Source organism: Nycticebus coucang, chromosome 16, assembly GCF_027406575.1.
Source record: "Nycticebus coucang isolate mNycCou1 chromosome 16, mNycCou1.pri, whole genome shotgun sequence".
Lineage (NCBI taxonomy): Eukaryota > Metazoa > Chordata > Mammalia > Primates > Lorisidae > Nycticebus > Nycticebus coucang.
In genome coordinates, this window is record NC_069795.1 from 19113569 (window position 1) to 19133054 (window position 19486).

Here is a 19486-nt window from a genome sequence, read left to right on the forward strand (position 1 = left end):
AAGATGGCGATTTTTACTATTCCAGTTCCCATCAAGATTCAGGATCCTTTAATATTTACTTTATTATTATATTGAGAGTTTATAATGTTATACAATTATAAATGCATATTATCAATGCTTGAGTTTGTAACTCTAAGTCTTGAACAGGGGTAGGGAAGCATTTCCTGTTGGAAGGCCACATTAACTTAGCTGTAATCAAATAAGGCCACATTCAAGAAAACTTCATTAGATATGCTTTAAAATGGACATTGTTTTGTAAAAATCTAACTACTTTGTACTTAATGATTTCAAAGAATGAAAACTATTTAAAGTTAACTTTTTAATAAAAAAAAAATCTGAAGTGTCCACTGCTATTGATTTTGAAGAAACCATTTAAACCTCTTGACAACAAAAACAAGGAAATGGAAAATTGTGTGGACTCTGTGGCTCAAGCGGCTAAGGCTCCAGCCACATGCACCCGAGCTGGCGGGTTCGAATCCAGCCTTGGCCCGCCAAACAACAATGATGGCTGCAACCAAAAAATAGCCGGGCATTTGTGGCGGGCACCTGTAGTCCCAGCTACTTGGGAGGCAGAGACAGGAGACTCGCTTGAGCCCAGGAGTTTGAGGTTGCTGTGAGCTATGATGCCATGGCACCCTAACCAGGGTGACAGCTTGAGGCTCTGTCTCAAAAAAAGAAAAAAAAAAAAAAAACCTTTAAAATCAACTTAACTAAATGATGGTAGGCAGTCATAAACTTCGTTGCTACCAGCATGTTAGGATTGAATGTGAGTCTACATGAAGCCCTGTGTTAGTATTTGCGTTCTCCCCTTTCCCTAACATTGACAACTGGGACCTATTGCAGGAAACTGGAAATTTTACATTTCCTTGAATGGAAGAATTTTTTTTTAAATGCGTATTTAGTGTAAAATATCCAGTCAAATAGAAATATGTCTCTTATTGTTGGAAAATTTGCAAAGAACTACATTTGGGACATCAGGACTATGTAGGGAGCCCTCAGGATTAGGAGCCAGGGTTGGCAGAGGTGGTCTTTCTGATTAGATGTTAAAAGCATCCAATTTAGTGTCAGTTTAAAGATAAGTCTTAAAAAGTGGAGCTCAGAAGGTAAGGAACAAAACAAATTAGGAGAACAGGAAAAATAAGAATGCCCTATGAGATCAACATTCCAGCAATGTTTGTCACTTACTGGAAGTGGTGCTTGGTAAAATAAATAACTGTTCCTACCCAGGCATTGTTTACCTGAGTTGTCATCCTTTGGTGCAGGTTATGACACATCTCCGTGTGATTTATGAGCGCATGAATCAGTCTCTCTCCCTGCTCTACAATGTGCCTGCAGTGGCCGAGGAGATCCAGGATGAAGTTGGTAAGTAAGCTGTTCTTTTGATGCTATGCATTTAGATATATCTCTCCCCTAAGAAAATCGGGGAAGTGAGTTATCTGTATCAGGAATGTGGAAGTTTAATGAGCAGGTTTACCTTTTTTTTTTTTTTGCAGTTTTTGGCCGGGGCTGGGTTTGAACCCTCCACCTCTGGCATATGGGACCGACTCCCTACTCCTTTGAGCCACAGGCGCCACCCCAGAGCAGGTTTACCTTTTACAGTGAAACTTGGAGGGTTGAAACAAGGTCCTCATGCCTTAGCAATTGCATCAGTTCTTACCTCTTTCTACTTACAGGACCAGAGAAACGTAACCTGATGTACAGTATATTTGTGTAATAATAGGTCACTTGTCAATGAATTGTACTTGGCAGTGATTTTTTTTCTAATTTCACCAATCTTCTGGGTATCGCTTTCTGATGATTTGGTACTTAATTAAAGGCAAAAAAAACCTTTTTCATCTTAGGAGTTGCACGACAGCCCCGTTTTACAAATGAAAAAAGCTCAAACCTAGACTTTAAGTGACTCACCTGCCCATGTCACATGCATCCTAAGTAACACAACCAAAACACAACTGTGAACTCTGACTTACAGGTTATTGTTCGATTAAGTCACCACTTTCTTTGATGGAAAATGGTTCTCTGAACCACATTGTTGTTTAAACTTAGAAGGTAGTGGGCTATTAAACATTGAAATAATTACATTCTCAAAAGAACTTGGAAAAATTATACAGAGAAGTCTCAAGTATCCATCACCCCATTCCCATAATAGGAAAAATCGTACATATCTATACAGTCAAGACCAATGCGCTGACATTGTATGCCCACTGTCTTTTATGTCCTTAGTTTTCCTAATCACGTGTTTAATATTTCATATGAGTTCAATTTTCCCATTTCTGTTTTTCTTAAAAAGGGAGCAAACTATCATGGAACATGATTCCCTGTAAATTTCCAAAATATCCATTTGTCTGACTTTACCTTGCAAAGGTCCGTAGATGATGATGATGATGGTTCATCTTTCAACATAAAGTAAATGTATGGATTCTGGAGGTTTCTTTCCTATAAGCACATAAGCCATTTGTATTTGGCATATCCTTCTCCAGGAAGAATCCTGCTCCTTGTTAATTGGGTTGGAAATGGATACATGTTATCATCTGAAATCACAGCATCCAAAATGTTGGAGATTAGCTCAGCACCTGTGGCTCAAGTGGCTAGCCACATAAACCTGAGCTGGAGGGTTCGAATCCAACCCGACCCACCAAACAACCATGATGGCTGCAACCAAAAAATAGCTGGGCATTGTGGTGGGCACCTGTAGTCCCAGCTACTTGGGAGGCAGAGGCAGGAGACTCGCTTGAGCCCAGAAGTTGGAGGTTGCTGTGAGCTATGATGCCACAGCACTCTACCCAGGGTGACAGCTTGAGGCTCTGTCTCCAAAAAAACACAAAAAATAAAAAACCAAAAAAAATTTTTAAATTAAAAAAAGAAAATGTTGGAGATGGGTACACCCATTACAGCAATTCCCACTTCCAATTGCCTGAAACGCCAATCAAGAGTGCATGAATCAGTCTCAGGTTTTCCATTTCACACAGGTGCTACTCTGCTCTTTCTTTCCTGACTTGATACTGCCTTGTAAGTGTTCTCATTACTATAGAGAATTTGGTATGTGTTACGTGATGATGGTCTGTACATTACTGCTGATTAATGGGTAGAATCTGGCTACACGCTTGAAAAAGAAATGTCGCAGGGCAGCGCCTGTGGCTCAAGGAGTAGGGCGCCAGCCCCATATACTGGGGGTGGCAGCTTCAAAAAGTGCTTCAAAAAGTGCCCCAGCCAAAAACTGCAAGAAAAAAAAAAAAAGGAAATGTCATAATCTGTCAGCCAAGCTTTTGTTTAGAATGGGGGACTCAAGGTAGAGCAAGATGCTATGAAGATAGTGGAATATTTTGTCTACACCAGGTACTGAAAACATGCATTCCCAATTAATTTTTCATTCAATTCAGTTTTTTTTTTTTTTTTTTTGGGAAATGAATGCACTTTTTAAGATACAGTTGGAGGATAGAAATCAATAAGGAATTTTGGAAATATTGTATATTAAATAAGTATAAGAAGTTCTCTAAATAGTTGTAAAAGGGGTAAAACCAAATAATTTACACATTCGTAATGAACCGAAGCTTAAGTATTCTGGATGATGTGGTTTTGCCTCCGAGCCATTGAAACAAGCCTGTTTTCATATGTGGTTTTAATTGAGGTGGCGTAGAAAATGCCATAACTCAGGGAAATAGGCCATTACGAAGGTCTAGAAAGTTTATAACCAGTATTTCACTCTCACCCAGTAATTATGATTGACTCTTTCAAATTAAATTATTAGAACTTTTTATTCAGCATTCTACAAATGAAAACATTAGCTACTAATGAGTCACACTTCCACACAACAGATGGTGATTCAGATATCACAAGTGTTGCAAAATGTCCAAGAATAGGGCAACACAGTCAACTTCAAATCTTAGTGACAGGAAAGATATTTAGATAGTTGGAATCATGGAATTTTTTTTTAAAGAAAAAATTGCTCAGCCTTTAGCTTGGATTAAAAATGTGTTATTTAATATATATATGTTATAAAAATATATATTATATAATATTGTTATAAATATATATATTTGTCATTCTAAATATGCTCTATGCCAAATTCCGATAATCTTTTTAAAAACCTTTCATTTGAAATTCTAGGTGCTTTCATTTTTAAATGGCTCTTTTCTGTAGAAAAAGAAAGTTTCAATAATAAAATTGTATGAATGAGACCTGTGCATCATTTGTGCTCTTAATACAAAAGCAGCAGGAAGGGCTTGCTGGGGAGAATGTCGAGTTTTCTGGATTGAGCTTAGTTGTCTCCAATCATCCTTTTCATATGAAGGAGCACTTTAAACACAATTCACCTTCAAGTAGGCATGTAGATGAAACAGGATTGGCCATGGTGCCAACTGCTTAAGATGAAAGTATTGGGAGTTTCTTATATTATTCTCTTCCCTTTAGTATGTGTTTGAAATTTTCCATGGTAAAAATTCTTGTCTTAGTTTACTTTCTAAATAAGATCTTCATAGATTTCTTCCAGTTTCTGCCTTTTACTCTAATAGTCTCTGATTAACTGCTTTGTTGCCCCATCATCTGACTTGCATTTATCCACCATTTCTGTGCATATCAAACTTTAGATCTGGAGTGAGTCCACTGCCAATAAGGAGAATAAAAAAGTTCAGAGCCACTGGCAAATGGACAAGATGTGAAACTGCCTCGATAGCCGGGCAAAGTGGCTCACGCCTGTAATCCTAACACTCTGGGTGGCTGAGGCGGGTGGATTGCCTGAGCTCAGGAGTTCGAGACCAGCCTGAGCAAGAGCAAGACTCTGTCTCTAAAACATTAGCCAGGCATTGTGGTGGGTGCCTCAGTCCCAGTTACTTGGGAGTCTGAGGCAAGAGAATTACTGGAGCCCAAGAGTTTGAGGTTTCTGTGAGCTATGATGTTGTGGTACTCCACTGAGGGTGACACAATGAGACTCTGTCTCAAAAAAAAAAAGGAAGAAAGAAAGTGTCTACAAATGCATGCCTTTTATATATAGTGTATGCTTATAAATGCAGGCAGTTGAGATATATTTAATCTAGTCATACATCTGCAGAGAGATACAGTAGTTTTAATTATTATAAGTAACAGTAACAGGTGCTTTGGGGAGGAAGACTTTTTACCAGTCTGAGGGACTGTCAGTGTCTGTAGTGATATACGTGTATCTGCTTCCATGAATTATGCTCCAAACTAGAATTCTCTATGAGAGGTAAAAACAAGGAAGAAGGGAACCCTGCTAGAAAGAAGGAATGCCGTGTGAAGGTGGAAATCGGCATCTGCTTTGTGAGAACGGCAAACTGTGCCTGAAGATGAGGCCTCATTGTGCCAGTGAGTTCTGGTCGTGACCCTGACCCTGACCCTGTTTTCATCCATTGTGCTTCCCTGAGGCATCCCCTCTGTTTAGGCCACTTTCCTACTAACTCCAGTGAACCCCAATCCATAGGTCTGGCAACAGCGCTGAGTCCCAGTGCTATATTCCAGGCCAGTAGAATATCCCACATGCCACCGAACCTCCAAACACCATATATAAGAGAGAATCCTTCATGTCCCTTGGGACATTTACTTATTTTTACCCTAGTACAGGTTTTCTTGGTTGGTCTAAACCAGTGGTTCTCAACCTGTGGGTCCCGACTCCTTTGTTCCATTTGTAACAATACGGCAATTAGGAAGGTTGAAAACCACTGGTCTAAACTTATTGGTGGCGCCTTCCTCTCCCTCACTCGTGATTTCTCCCCGATCTCATGTTCTATGTATTCTGCCTCCTGTGTCCACAAGGACTCCCTGCTGCATGTCTGCGCCTCAGCTCAGATCCTGTCCTCTCCTCAGCTGCACTGGACTCCCAGCTCCTACCCTGGGAGTAGGACCCTCTCCTCCCATAGTGCACCCTCCCACACAAATCCCTTCTCCTCAGGTCTATTCCACTTCTCTGCCAAAATACAAATAACAGCTGCATGGGGTTCTTCCTTGCTAAAAAGTTGCATCCTTCCAGATGCAACTGGAATGTCCATTGTCCCGTACACCCTTACTGACTTGCATAGAGAACGTAAGAGAGGAGCTGGCATTTCAGTGACAGCCGTGTAGCCAGATAATGAGTGCGTGTTCATGATAATGTCAAGAGTTCTTTTTGGAAGTTTACCCTTGAGGCACAGATCGCCAAATATAAATGTGGCAGGTGGTTTAGGGTAAGAGTGGGGACTGATATTTGTTCTCCATCCCATACACAGAGCCATGCCCTCTGCCTTTGGGTGTGTCCCCTGGAAGCAGCACTTTCTTGTATTTCATACAAATGCAACTTATGAGCTAGTAGTGACTCCAGGGAGTTCAGTGGTAGCATTCCCAATTTACAATAGAGAAACTAAAACTTAAGAGAGATCACTAACTTGCCCAGCCCAGATAGCAAAGGGACAAAAGTGGGATTGAAGCCACCATCCTCCAAAAGTCTACAATCCATGACGCCTGGGCCACCTGTCCTCCTCTCTTGGGTAGAATGTCCTCTACTTAACCTCAGTGTCTAAAGCACTGAGTATGCACTTCTAACAACACACTCCAACTTGCATTATTTGTTTATATCTCTACCAGCACTTCATCCTGGGAGCTCTTCCAGACACGTCTTGGTTAGAATCCCTCCTCAGAATCCGTCAGGGAGCCTGGTGCCTTGTGGGTGTTGGGAATTACAGAGATAAGGTAGAAGCAAGTCCCTAGGATGCAAGGCAGATGCTCCTCAACTTAGACGAATCAGGTGGGCTCCTCCATAACGCTAAAGACCCACCGCACTAAGCTTCTTCCTTGGTACCTAACACAAGTGTTTTGCAAAACAAATTTCCTTCCTAGACCACAGCATTCTCTAAAACTGTAACTGGTCAAGCCAACCAAATGGATGTAGCTTACAAAAGTATCAAAGCCTCTGTTCTTAATAAAATTTTACAACATGGTCCTCTATTATTTCATGACCCTCTACTATTTGGTAATCTGCCCAGTTCACACACCTTGACACTTGATTTAATTATGTTCTATTTGACTCTGTCACCTGTAGTCTGAGACTATTCGCTTCACCAATACATACAAATTTTCAAAAGTGCCTGATTAGTTGTTTTATAAAGGGCTCACCTTTTATTATTTTATGATATTTTTTTCAGTTCAGTTTGAATTATTCTGTGCAAGATCCTGGGCATAGTCACTCATTACTTAATGTTCTTTTTTTTTAATAAGTTGTTTACATGCAAAATACGAAGCTTTATTAGAAAGAAGAGTTAAGGCATTGTTTGCAGAGTCAAAAACAAGTCCCCTCGTGTATCTTAAATAGCTATTTAGGACTTTATTTTTTTGTTCATCAAATGGCAGAAACTTTATTTTAATAGAAATAGCGTCTCGTCAATGTCCATATTCTGCTTTACTCATCTTTTAACCCTTCAAAAAGGCAGAATCTATTCGTCCCTTCACCCTTTGCTTTGTCAGATCATTATTTTAAAATGATTGGAGGTTTTTGCCCTTTGTAATTTTCCTTACATCTAATGCAAAAAGGATTCTATTCTGCTCTTCCTATCGGCTCTGAGGTTATTTATCAAAGTGCTTCATTTTGCAGCTACCTCAAAATTGAAAATATTCTGGCTCTCAACTCACAGATGGCTGTTGCACAGAATGCTTATAATGACCAATTTATGAGAGGCAAGAGGAAGGAAGGGGGAAGGAAGGCCTAATTGTTTCATACCCTGCTTTTTTTTCCTCTCACATTCAAAATTAATAAAAACATGAATTATTATAAACCAGATGTAGGAAAGATCTCAGGCTGAATAAACCCACAGTGAATTGAGGAAGGATTGAAAGATGTGGCAGAGGATCAAGATACTCACAATAATGAAAGAATGCTTATTTTTTATTACAATTTTATTTTGTATTATAATTTTACTGGGACCTCTTGATAAAATTTTCCACTCTTCAGGGAAAATGCAGCATGCTTATTTCAAACACAATGTTTCCATTCTCTCTTTTTAATAAACCTACTGATTTGGGGGTTTAATAAGTCCAAAGTAGACTAGTTTTAAAATAGAATGTTTACAACACTTCCCAGTCCAACAAAATAGACCATTGAGAATTTCAAGTGTCTTTATGCATAGTTGGTAGTCAAAAGAAGAGCACAAAGGAGGAAACAAAATCATAAAAGAAGGTAATAAAATAAGAGCTGGGCGTTGCCTGTGGCTCAAAGGAGTAGGGCGCAGGCCCCATATGCCAGAGGTGGCAGGTTCAAACCCAGCCCTGGCCAAAAAAAAAAGGAAAGAAAAACTGCAAATAAATAAGTAAGTAAAATGAGAGCTGTCAACTTACTCTGCTCTTATTATTTTTTTCATAAGAAACAACTTTTAAATGTACGTAGATTTTATAGCTGACTTAATTATTTGGAAATAAGATCATTTATGCATATCATAAATAACCAAAGATATATTGCCCCCTTGTTTTTATAATCGTCTCAGAGCCTCTTGGTCCTATTTTCCCTAGCATCACCGAATAGGTTATAACAGGCATAAACTGTGTTTAGGTGCTTATGTCTAAATATATATCTTCTACCCACTTTGAGCAAGGCAATTACTCTTCCAAAATAGAACCACTTATTTATAAGTGAAAATGCATTGTCAAATGAATGAACCTACACATGAAACGTTTTTTAAATTTCAAGACGGAAAAGTACAATATGCTATTATGATAACATGCCAGTTTTCTGACACTTGCACTGCCATGATGAAAGGGATCCAAAGGGCAAGATATTGATGTCCCAGTGCCAGGGCAGTTTGTACCTCAGTCCCCAACTGGTCTGTTTACCAACAGGCTTAGGTGAATCCGGGTCATTAGTGTTGAACTCGCCCACAGTGGCCAGTAAAGTGCCTGCTGTACATTTAGTTCTCTACACTTTTCTTGCCTGGGATAGTATGTAAGCTTTTTCTTGCTTAGGAATTAATTATGGAATCTAAAAAGACAGTGTTTATTTCCTCTGGATGATCTACAGAAGTGATTGATAAGAATCTTTAAAATAATAAATCAGTTCTCCTGAATAATTTTTACAGTTTACCTTTTTGGCAAACAAATAATCTTCTAAAGCCAATCCTTTTAGCTACTTTTAAAAAGATACACTTTCCAGGAAGAATGAATGCCAAAAAGGGTATCTTAGAAAAAAAAATAATAAAAAGGTACTAACTCGACCACTCTGACAAATTGTTGACATTAACACGTATAATTCAGTGCAGTGTATTGATCTTGTTTATTGTGCTCTAAATGGACGCTGGCAGTCATTACATGAATGAAACATATCCACAGGGTTATCTTCATGCCACTGCAGTAGCTCACTGCATTGGAACATTTTGTTCAGTCCAAATAAATATTTTTATAGTTTCATGTCTTAAGTTTAAATCTTTAATCCAGTGAGAGTCTATCTTAGTTAATGGTGAAAGGTGTGGGTCTAATTTCAGTCTTCTACAGGTTGCCAGCCAGTTCACCCAGCACCATTTACCCCACTGAATCTTTACCCCACTGAATGTTTTTAATTGGCTTGTCAAAGATCACATAACAGTAAGTAGCTGGGTTCATCTCTTGGTTCTCTATTCTGTTCCAGACATCTACTTCTCTGTTTTTGTGCCAGTACCATGCTGTTTTGATCACCATCAATTTATAGTATAGTCTGAGGTCTGGTAGCGTGATTCCTCCTGCTTCATTTTTATTTCTGAGTAATGTCCTGGCTATTCGAGGTTTTTTCTGATTCCATATAAAACGAAGTATTATTTTTTCAAGATCTGTAAAGTATGACAGTGGAGGTTTAATAGGGATTACATTAAAATTGTATATTGCTTTGGGTAGTATGGACATTTTAACAATGTTGATTCTTCCCAGCCATGAGCATGGAATGTTTTTCCATTTGTTAACATCTTCAGCTATTTCTTTTCTTAGAGTTTCATAGTTCTCTTTATAGAGATCTTTCACTTATTTTGTTAGCTAAACTCCCAAATATTTCATCTTCTATGGAACTACTGTGAATGGAATAGAGTCCTTAACTGTTTTTTCAGCTTGACTATTGTTGGTATATATAAAGGCTACCAATTTATGAATGTTGATTTTGTAACCTGAGACGCTGATGTATTCCTTGATCACTTCTAAGAGTTTTGTAGTAGAATCCCTGGTGTTTTCCAGATATACAATCATAACATCTGCAAGGAGCGAAAGTTTGATCTCTTCTGATCCTATATGAATACCCTTGATCGCCTTTTCTTCCCTAATTGTGGTAGCTAAAACTTCCATTACAATGTTAAAGAGCAGTGGAGACAATGGGCAGCCTTGTATGGTTCCTGATCTGAGTGGAAATGATTTCAGTTAAACTCCATTCAATACAATATTGGCTGTGAGTTTGCTGTAGATGGCCTCATTACTTTAAGAAATATCCCTTCTATACCAATTTTCTTAATTGTTCTGATCATGAAGGGATGCTGGATATTATCAAAAGCTTTTTCTGCATCAATTGAGAGAATCATATGGTCTTCATTTTTTAATTTGTTTATGCGCTGAATTATACTTATAGATTTACGTATATTGAACCAGGCTTGAGACCCTGGGATAAAACCGACTTAGTCATGATGTATAATCTGTTTGATGTGTTGTTGGATTCTGTTTGTAAGGATCTTGTTGAATATTTTTGCATCTATATTCATTAGTGATATTGGTCTATAATTTTCTTTTCTTGTTGGGTCTTTCCCTGGTTTGGGGATCAGGGTGATGTTTGCTTCATAGAACGTGTTGGGTAGTCTTCCTTCTTTTTCTACATTTTGGAACAGGTTGAGTAATATAGGTACTAATTCCTCTTTAAAGGTTTGGTAGAATTGTGACGTGAAGCCATCTGATCCCGGGCTTTTCTTTTTAGGGAGATTTTGTATGGTTGATGCTATTTCAGAACTTGATATGAGCCTGTTCAACATTTCCGCTTGATTATGGCTAAGTCCTGGAAGGTGACATGCTTCCAAGTATTGGTCATTGTCCTTCAGATTTCTATATTTCTGAGGATAAAGTTTCTTTTAATATTCATTAAGGACTTTTAAATTTCTGAGGAAACTGTTATTTTGTCTTTGTCATTTCTGATTGATGAGATTAGAGATTTTACTCTTTTTTTCCTGGTTAGGTTAGCCAAAGGTTTATCTATTTTATTGACCTTTTCAAAAAACCAACTTTTTGGTTTACTGATCTGTTGTATAATTCTCCTCTAATTTTGGTTATTTCTTTTATTCTACTGAGTTTGGGGTTGGAATGTTCTTCCTTTTCCAGTTGCTTGAGATGTCCCATTAACTTGTTAACTTCCTCGCTTTCCATTCTTTGAGGAAGGCTTGCAGTGCTATAAATTTCCCTCTTAGGACTGCCTTTGCAGTATCCTGGAGGTTCTGATAATTCGTGTCTTCATTGTCGTTTTGTTCCAAAAATTTGGCAATTTCCTTCGTAATTTCATCTCTGACCTAGCTATCATTCAGCATAAGGTTATTTAACTTCCATGTTTTTGTATGAGTATGCAGATTCCTGTTGTTACTGAGCTCAACTTTTATTCCATGGTGGTCCGAGAAGATGCAAGGAATAATTTCTATTCCTTTCAATTTACTGAGGTTAGACTTGTGACCTAAGATGTGGTCGATTTTGGAGTATGTTTCGTGGGCTGATGAGAAGTATGTGTATTCAGTTTTGTTGGGATGAAATGTTCTGTAGATGTCTGCTAAACCGAAATGTTGGATGGTTAGGTTTAAATCTAGAATGTCTTTGCTCAGCTTCTTATTGGAGGATCTATCCAACACTGCCAAAGGAGTGTTGAAATCTCCAACTATTATGGAGCTGGAGGAAATCAAGTTGCTCATGTCTGTTAGAGTTTCTCTTATAAATTGAGGTGCATTCCGGTTGGGTGCATAGATATTAATAATTGAAAACTCATCATATTGAGTATTACCCTTAACAAATATGAAGTGAGCATTCTTATCCTTCCTTCCTTTTGTTGGTTTAAAGCCTATTGTATCTGAAAATAGAATTGCAACACCTGCTTTTTTCTGATTGCCATTTGCCTGAAATATGGATGACCATTCTTTCACCCTGAGTCTATATTTATCTTTTAAGGTAAGATGTGATTCTTCTATGCAGCAAATATCTGGCCTGAGTTTTTGTATCCAGTCAGCTAAACTGTGCCTCTTTAGAGGACAGTTTAAGCCATTCACATTAATGGAGAATATTGATAAGTCTGGTAAAATTTTGGATATCGAGTTTTTCCAAGCCCTGTGGACATTTTTAATTCATTCGCCACTGTGGAAGTTGGAGTTTAATCAAAAGTTTCTGAGTGAGTTTACTTTTGTGGTAGAGGATTGGGCTGGTCATTCTGGAGGATAGGTGTGAAAATATCCTGAAGAGCTGGTTTGGTTATGGCAAATTTCTTCAACACGTGAATGTCATTAAAGTATTTAATTTCTCCATCATAAATGAAACTCAGTTTAGCTGGGTACAGGATCTGGGTTGAACGTTATTTTGCTTTAGGAGATTAAAAGTCAATGACCGCCCTCTTCTGGCTTGAAAAGTTTCAGCAAAGAGATCTGCAGTCTTTCGCTTTGTAGGTAATGGATTTCTTACATCTGGCTGCTTTCAGAATTTTCTCCTTCATATTAACTTTAGTGAGGTTAATTATGATATGCCTGGAGGATGTCTTATTGTTATTGAGTGCTGGGGTTCTGAAACTGTCTGCTATTTGAATTTCAGTATCTCTTGGCATGTCTGGAAAATTCTCATTCATAATTTCATGGAGAAGAGCCTCTGTGCCTTGTGAGGCCACTTCATCACTTTCAGGGATTCCAATGAGGCGGATATTAGCCTTCTTCGAATTATCCCAGAGCTCTCTGAGAGAATGATCTGTTTTTGCTCTCCATTTCTCTTCCTCTTTGAAAGTTTGGGAGCGTTCAAAGGCTTTGTCTTCAATGTCAGAAATTCTTTCTTCTGCTTGCTCCACTCTGTTACTGAGGGATTCTACTGTATTTTTCAGATCTTTGAGGGCTGCAAATTCTTGCTTCAGTGCATCAAAATCTTTGGTGGTTTTGTCTTTAAATTCGTTAAATTCTTGAGACAACTTTTGAATTTCTCCTCGAATTCCTAATTCTGACTTTGGAATTGCTCCTCGAATTTCTAATTCCAAATTTTCCTACATTCTGTTAATCTTGTTTGCAATCCAAATTCTGGATTCGATTTCTGACATCTCGGCTAGTTGTTTATGAATGAGATCTTCAGTTACATCTGCCTTATCTTTCCTGGGGAGGGGGGTGTTGATCTATTCTGGTTATTCATATTACCAGAGTTTTTCCGCTGATTCTGCCCCATGATTGTTTTACACCGTTAGATTTTTCCCCTGGAGCTTTGTCAAGGACCCGTACAGTGCTATGGCTTGAGAAACTGGGGACCTTTTTTTGTGGTGGGGCTAAGTGGTTCTGTCTTGTTTTCAGCTGGTCTCTGTTTGACCCTAGTGATACTCTGGGTTGAAGTCTCAGCTGTGGTGAAATACCAGCAATTAAGTCACCCCGTCCCCCAGAGGCAACAATTAGAAAAGGAAAATCAAACCTTCCTACAACCACACACCCAGGGCACCACCTTAATAGTCCTCAGGCGATTGGCTCAGTTCAAAGGTCCAAATCAATTGTCTCAATCAGCACCTGTCTCAGGTGGGAGAGTTTAAACGGTCTCTGGCAACTGCATCACAGTGGTCTGGTGACTACTCTGATATGGCTTGCTCCAGTGTTCTGTGGAGTCAGGAGAACCCACCCAGCAAATAGATCAGTCTGGGAAGGTTGATGCCTCCTTCCCCACCTTGCACCTCTGTCACACCCAGTCACTGATAGTCCCACAGGGCTTTGACCCAGTTGCCTGTGGTGAATAGATACTCCAGGGGTTTGCACCTGCCTGAATCACAAGGAAATCTATTTCTTCTCAGCCAGGCCACTGCGCTCTGCCTCTATCTAGCAGGAAGAGGTCAGGCCTGACAACCTCGGGTGCTTGATGGAGGCTGGGGGGTGTTCACTCAGTTCCAACCCCGCCCCTGATTGTTGTTACTGACAGAACGGAACAGAACAACTTTGCGGGAATTTTTTTCTGTCCCTGCAGTAGAGAAGCTGTTTTGAGTTCCCAGAGCCTGTGCCTCCTGTCTTTGCTCCTGCACGATTGTATTCAGTTTCCTGTCAGTTCTAGCCTCCTGTCTTCCTTTGTCTATAGGCTGACGATCCCCTGAGGGCTGGGTGCAACTTAGGCTCAGTAAAGTGGTCCTCTTGGTCAGCCCTGCCCTGGATACTTCCCGGCTCTGCGCGTGTGTTTCTAGTCCCCGCGCTCCACCCAGGCCGGTACCGCCTCAGGCAAACCCTTTACTCACAGGGCCTGCCTTGCAGTCCCAGATCTGTTTCGTGGTGGTTGCCACCTGAGTAGATGCCCAGCCTCCTCTCGTTGCCGAGGGAGACAGGGGGTGTGGCTTCAGAATTCCCAGGAGTGAGCCCTATTGTTGGTAAAAGATGGCTGCTGCTCTGCACCTCGGGGCACTGCCGCTCTGGTGTGGTTCCCTCTCAGCCAACTGTCCTCTCCTCACTCCCATGCCCCAGAGTCAGCACTGACCAGCTGCAGTTTAGGCCCTGTCCACACCCCTCAAGAAATCACCCAAGAATCTGGACCTCTGAGGGACAGGCCTCCAGACCTCAGAGTGAGAGTAAAGGGGAGTGCTGGGAGCTCAGAGTTGCATGTAGAGAATATATACAGTTTTATACAGTTTTATGCCTGGCAGGAGAACGTCGTGGCACCCTATAGCGGAGGTAGGTCCAGTTTTTACAGAGTCTCTCCCGTGGAGTGTAGTGGGAGGACCTTTGAACTCTGCTCAATTGTTTGTGGGGCACTCTGAGCCATTCTCATGGGGGAGGGGACTCCCGTCCGCTTGGTGATGGATTTTGTACTTTTTGTTTGTATCCTTGGGGTTGCAGATCTCCTCAGTGGGGTTGATGTGCGTTCTTCAACCTTCTCTCTTGGTGCAGCTCTAATCCACCAGGTTACTTGCTAAATTTCTGTCCTTTAACTCTCCTTCTGGTATGGAGCCTCTGTAGAAAAGCTGGCTTCAGTCAGCCATCTTGTCTCCATCCCCTCTGGCCCTGTTATTTGAAACAAAATCTAAAAAGAAACCCCAACTAAAAATGATTGGGGAGTGAAGTCAGACCACAGTTGTGGCTGTAGACTGCTTCCTGGCATGGAACATGAACACAGACGTGTCCTGGTTTTTTGCAGAGTCTAGGGAACAACCAATGATTTTAGGCTGGAACAAGGGCGGTTATTCTGTTTTTCACAAGTAGCTACCTTCAGGGTTCATTTAAAAAAAAAAAGACAAAACTTAGTTATGTTTGCCACCCTGAATATGGAGATGAATCCAAATTGTGATTAATTTTCAAATATGTTTCCATAAACACTGACTAGGAATGAGATGAATTTGTTTGCACGTGAGACTAGGCTTGGAAGGAATGTTAATTTGCCTCTTGCTGTTCCACTCAGAAACACATTTTGCAGTATATTCTCTAAGTTCCATTATTCTTTTAACAGTTTCCCTGTCGCATATAGAATAAACATATATGTGTTTAGTCATAGGAGGTGAAATATAATATCTCATGAAGAAGAGCAGATCAGTATATTAACCTCTCCCAAATTATGAGACTTGTCCACAGGAATATTGACCTGGTAGGCATCAAAACACTATTCATCAACAGTATTTTAAACTCGGAGCATGAAACAGGTGGTCAGAGGGCCAAGGCCAGGTGTTAAATTTAATTTTAACTCCTGTAGACAGATTCATTGACTTCAGACAGTAGATTTAAAATCACCTAATGAGTTTTAACTTTTTTGTGTCTAAGTTCTTTAGTTAAATGCTTGCCTGATAATTTTATTTTTTTATTTCAGATGAATATGAGGGTACAAATGTTTAGGTTACACCGTTTTCATTTCTAAGGTAACGTTCAAGTTGTAGTTGAGCCATTCACCCAGGCGATGGGCTGAACACGATTACATTGTGCATATTAGGTGAGATCCATCCATCACCCCCCCACCTCTCCTCTCCTTCGTATTACCTCCCTTCCCTCGACTATACTTACGTTTTTCTTTCGTATGGGTGTGTAGTAGTTTATATATTGTTTTCATGTTAGTATTGAGAGTAATGTGTTCATCCTTTTGTAATTATTATTCATTTACATGTGCTTATCAAATCAAGAATTAAGACTCATTTCTTCGAAACAGCACTCGGCAGCTACTATATTGTCTTGTACCTGTCTCTGTATCTTTGCTTTTAGTTTGGGCAGCATTTAGGTGAGTCTACCCATGAAAGCAGATATTGGGTGTGGATGTATGTCTTCAGCATCCTTTATGGCCTTGAACTTGATGGAGCTGCTCATCTTAGGGAAGGGAAGAGGTGCAGCTGTGGGTTTCGTGCCTCCCAGGCAGCAGCCGGAGCCAGCCTGGCCTTGGCAGACCACTCACATCTTCTCTTTCAGAGGCTGTAATAGTGAAATGATGCGCAAGGCTACAGCAAGTTCCTTTTGAAGTTCTGCCAAGTTATGAAGGAACTTCCTGGGGCATAAGCAGCAGAAAGCTGGGAGTGGAAATGAGAGCCTGTCGCATTAATATGGTGATTCTTATTGGCATTGCATGCTCTTTATTTAGGAAACTCTAGAAGCCAACCACGTCTCACATTTTAAGAAGTACTGTGGGGGAGGGGTTGGGAGACAAATTACTGTTTGAAATTTTAAATTAATTGCCCTTTTTCAAAAAACTTACCTTTATTTTATTGATGACTACTGAGCCCTGAAATAATTAAAATAGATTTCGTCTCAAATGATAGTCTATTTAATAGAGCACGAAGTTGCTACACATGTTCTTTGTGATGTGACGTATGTGATAAGAAAAGTGTCCTGTTATCTAGCTGTGCTTCAAAGCATTAGTCATTCATCATGTGGCCTTTCTTCATTACAGTAAATCTTTTTTTCTTTCCTAATGAAGAAAATCAAGTAACAGGTTGCTTGCTATTTACAAGTTTGCAGTGATGCTGGTGAACAGTTACCTAAATTTTTTCTATATGAAACTTTGTTAGTACTGATTATTTTTGATTAGTTATAGTTTTCTAATATCAAATAACTTTTGTCAAATAAAAAGAAAACTATGTTTATCTTTGACCCTGAGGTCACTAGGTATACAACTTTGTGCTGAGTCATCGCTCTTAAATTGTGTGAGAGTCCTAGAGGGTTTCAGATATACAGAGGGTGCCACATAATGTATACACATTTTAAGAAAGGAAGAAACGGTATTAAAATTATAATCCACACTCACACACATGTATATATGTATTTTTGTATGGAACTTGCTTCGGCAGCATAGACACTGAAATTGGAATGATAAGATTACCATGTCCCCTGTGCAAGAATGACATGCGGATTCATTAGATGTTCTGTACCTTTGATTCCACTTACCAGGATGTAACTGGAATAGTAAATTCATAGAGACTGAAAGTAGAACTCTGGGTGCCAGTGGCCGAGGGAAGGAGAGAATGTAGAGTTCATGTTTGATGGGTACAGAGTTTTGGTTTGGGAAGATACAAAAGTTCATTTGAGAGGATGGATGTGGTGATGGTGCTTGAGGCCACTGAACTTTACTCTTAAAATAGTTAAGATAGTATTATGTTACATATATATAACATAACTGAGAATAGCATAGAAAATATATATATATGATGCCCATAAAGTTCATGTGCAATCTAAATACTTGTAACTTGTTTCATATGTATAGGATGGCCAAAAAGTTTGTTAAAACTATTTAAATTGCACACGAACTTTATGGCACGCTGTACTTTACCTCAGTAAAAAGTATATGTGTGTATATATATTTATTTATCATTTGCCATTGTGAATAACAAGGGGATTTAATAATTAATCAGGGATGCAAGGTCTTCAGTAAGTATTTATTAAGTGTCTACCATGTTCCACATTCTATGCTTGGTGCCAGACATGCCACAGGGATGAGCACAATCTTCTTACTCACGTTACTTAGAATAGTGTAGAATTCTCTGGGGAGACACTGGATAAACAGAGTTGAGATGCTGCGCTCTCTAGGCCTGAAGTTGCTGGCCCTGTCTCATAGCATTAGCTAAGCTTGTTTGGCAGCCATTCTTATTCCTGCCAGCATTCACTGAAGATTACCAGTGAAGTAAGGAAGCTAGTTTTCAGCTGGTTCAGTCATATCGTTTTATAGGCTCAACAGAACTAAGGAACTATGTTATATGATCAAGGTCAGACGTACAGTAAGACTAAATCCCGGATCTTTATCTACTGTGGTGTCTCGCTATCCAGTGGTATTTGCTTACTATTGTTACCAAGTTAAACAAAGGTGAGTTTGTGGAGCTATTTTTTCAGCATCAGCATCTTTTCATTGAAAATGTCATAGATGGAAGAAGTGTCTCCATTTTAGCATTTGTGGCTCAGTAATAAGGTGTTTCCCAAGCCCAAAGACTCAAATCCTTGAATATGTAAGTCAGTGCTAAGGCATTTAAGAGGAAATAAATATCAGCTACGTCATGCATTTTGTGGGACCTCTGTGTTATACTGGTATTCTTTATTCTCTTAGAAAGCATGTGCCAATAAGGGAGACAGGCCAGCAAACACACTTTCTCACGTGATTACTGCAGTTAGATTCTTTGATGCAGGACAAGCAGACGTTCCTCTGAGATCATGAGGTTGTGCTCTTCAGGCAGGTCTGAAGGGACCTTTGCAGGGATCAGACAGTGCAGGGTTTAGCTCTGTGAACGTTAATGACTGGAGCTCCCGTTAGCAGATGGCATGTTGGTTATGTGTTGCTGCCGGCTGCTAAATCACACACATCATGTGGTCGTCCCCCAAACTGGAAGATTGTGTGCATATTTTTTCTGACTTTATATTGTTACTGTGTTTTCTTCTTGATCACAGACTTAGCTTTTTCTTTTTTCCCATAAGTTTCACTTGGTCCTCAAAATAACCCAGGACAGACAAAGCAAAGAGCCTTTCCCTTTATTCTCCTCATGAATTGGACTTCCCAGGCAATCTAATGTCATGTCCACAATGCTGAGTGCATTTTTTTTTGTTTGTTTCTATATAGCTGTAATCCCCCTTCCCAACCTTGGCCTATTGAGATTCTGTTCGATTCTTAATGTTACCTTCCCCTTTAAATCCTTGAACAGAAACTATCTGTCCTCTGTTCCTGTAGTTCACGGGATACAAGTGTCTAGTGTTGCTTTGGTATGTACATGTCACTTGCTAATTATAAGCTTTTTGAGAGTATATATCAAATCTCATGTGCATTAATGTCTTGAAGCAAATTCTTATGTTATAAGGTATATATTCCAAATACCTATATAAAGGAATATTTCAGAGCAGTTGTTCTCAAAGTGTGGTCCTTGACCAGCAGTATCTGGTGCTTT

At 39.6% G+C, this 19486-nt stretch overlaps 1 protein-coding gene and 1 pseudogene across 7 annotated transcripts in view; both read left to right on the plus strand.

The window, feature by feature from the left end:
- The window catches only part of APP (amyloid beta precursor protein), a 295844-nt gene that overhangs the window by 229362 nt on the left and 46996 nt on the right, over positions 1–19486 (plus strand). For all 7 annotated transcript variants that reach the window (XM_053565412.1, XM_053565413.1, XM_053565414.1 and 4 more), the window contains one exon: positions 1263–1362. In XM_053565412.1, coding sequence (XP_053421387.1) covers positions 1263–1362 — 100 coding nt within the window. The remainder of the gene's footprint in view (positions 1–1262; positions 1363–19486) is intronic.
- On the plus strand, positions 17399–17495 carry LOC128568249 (uncharacterized; annotated as a pseudogene).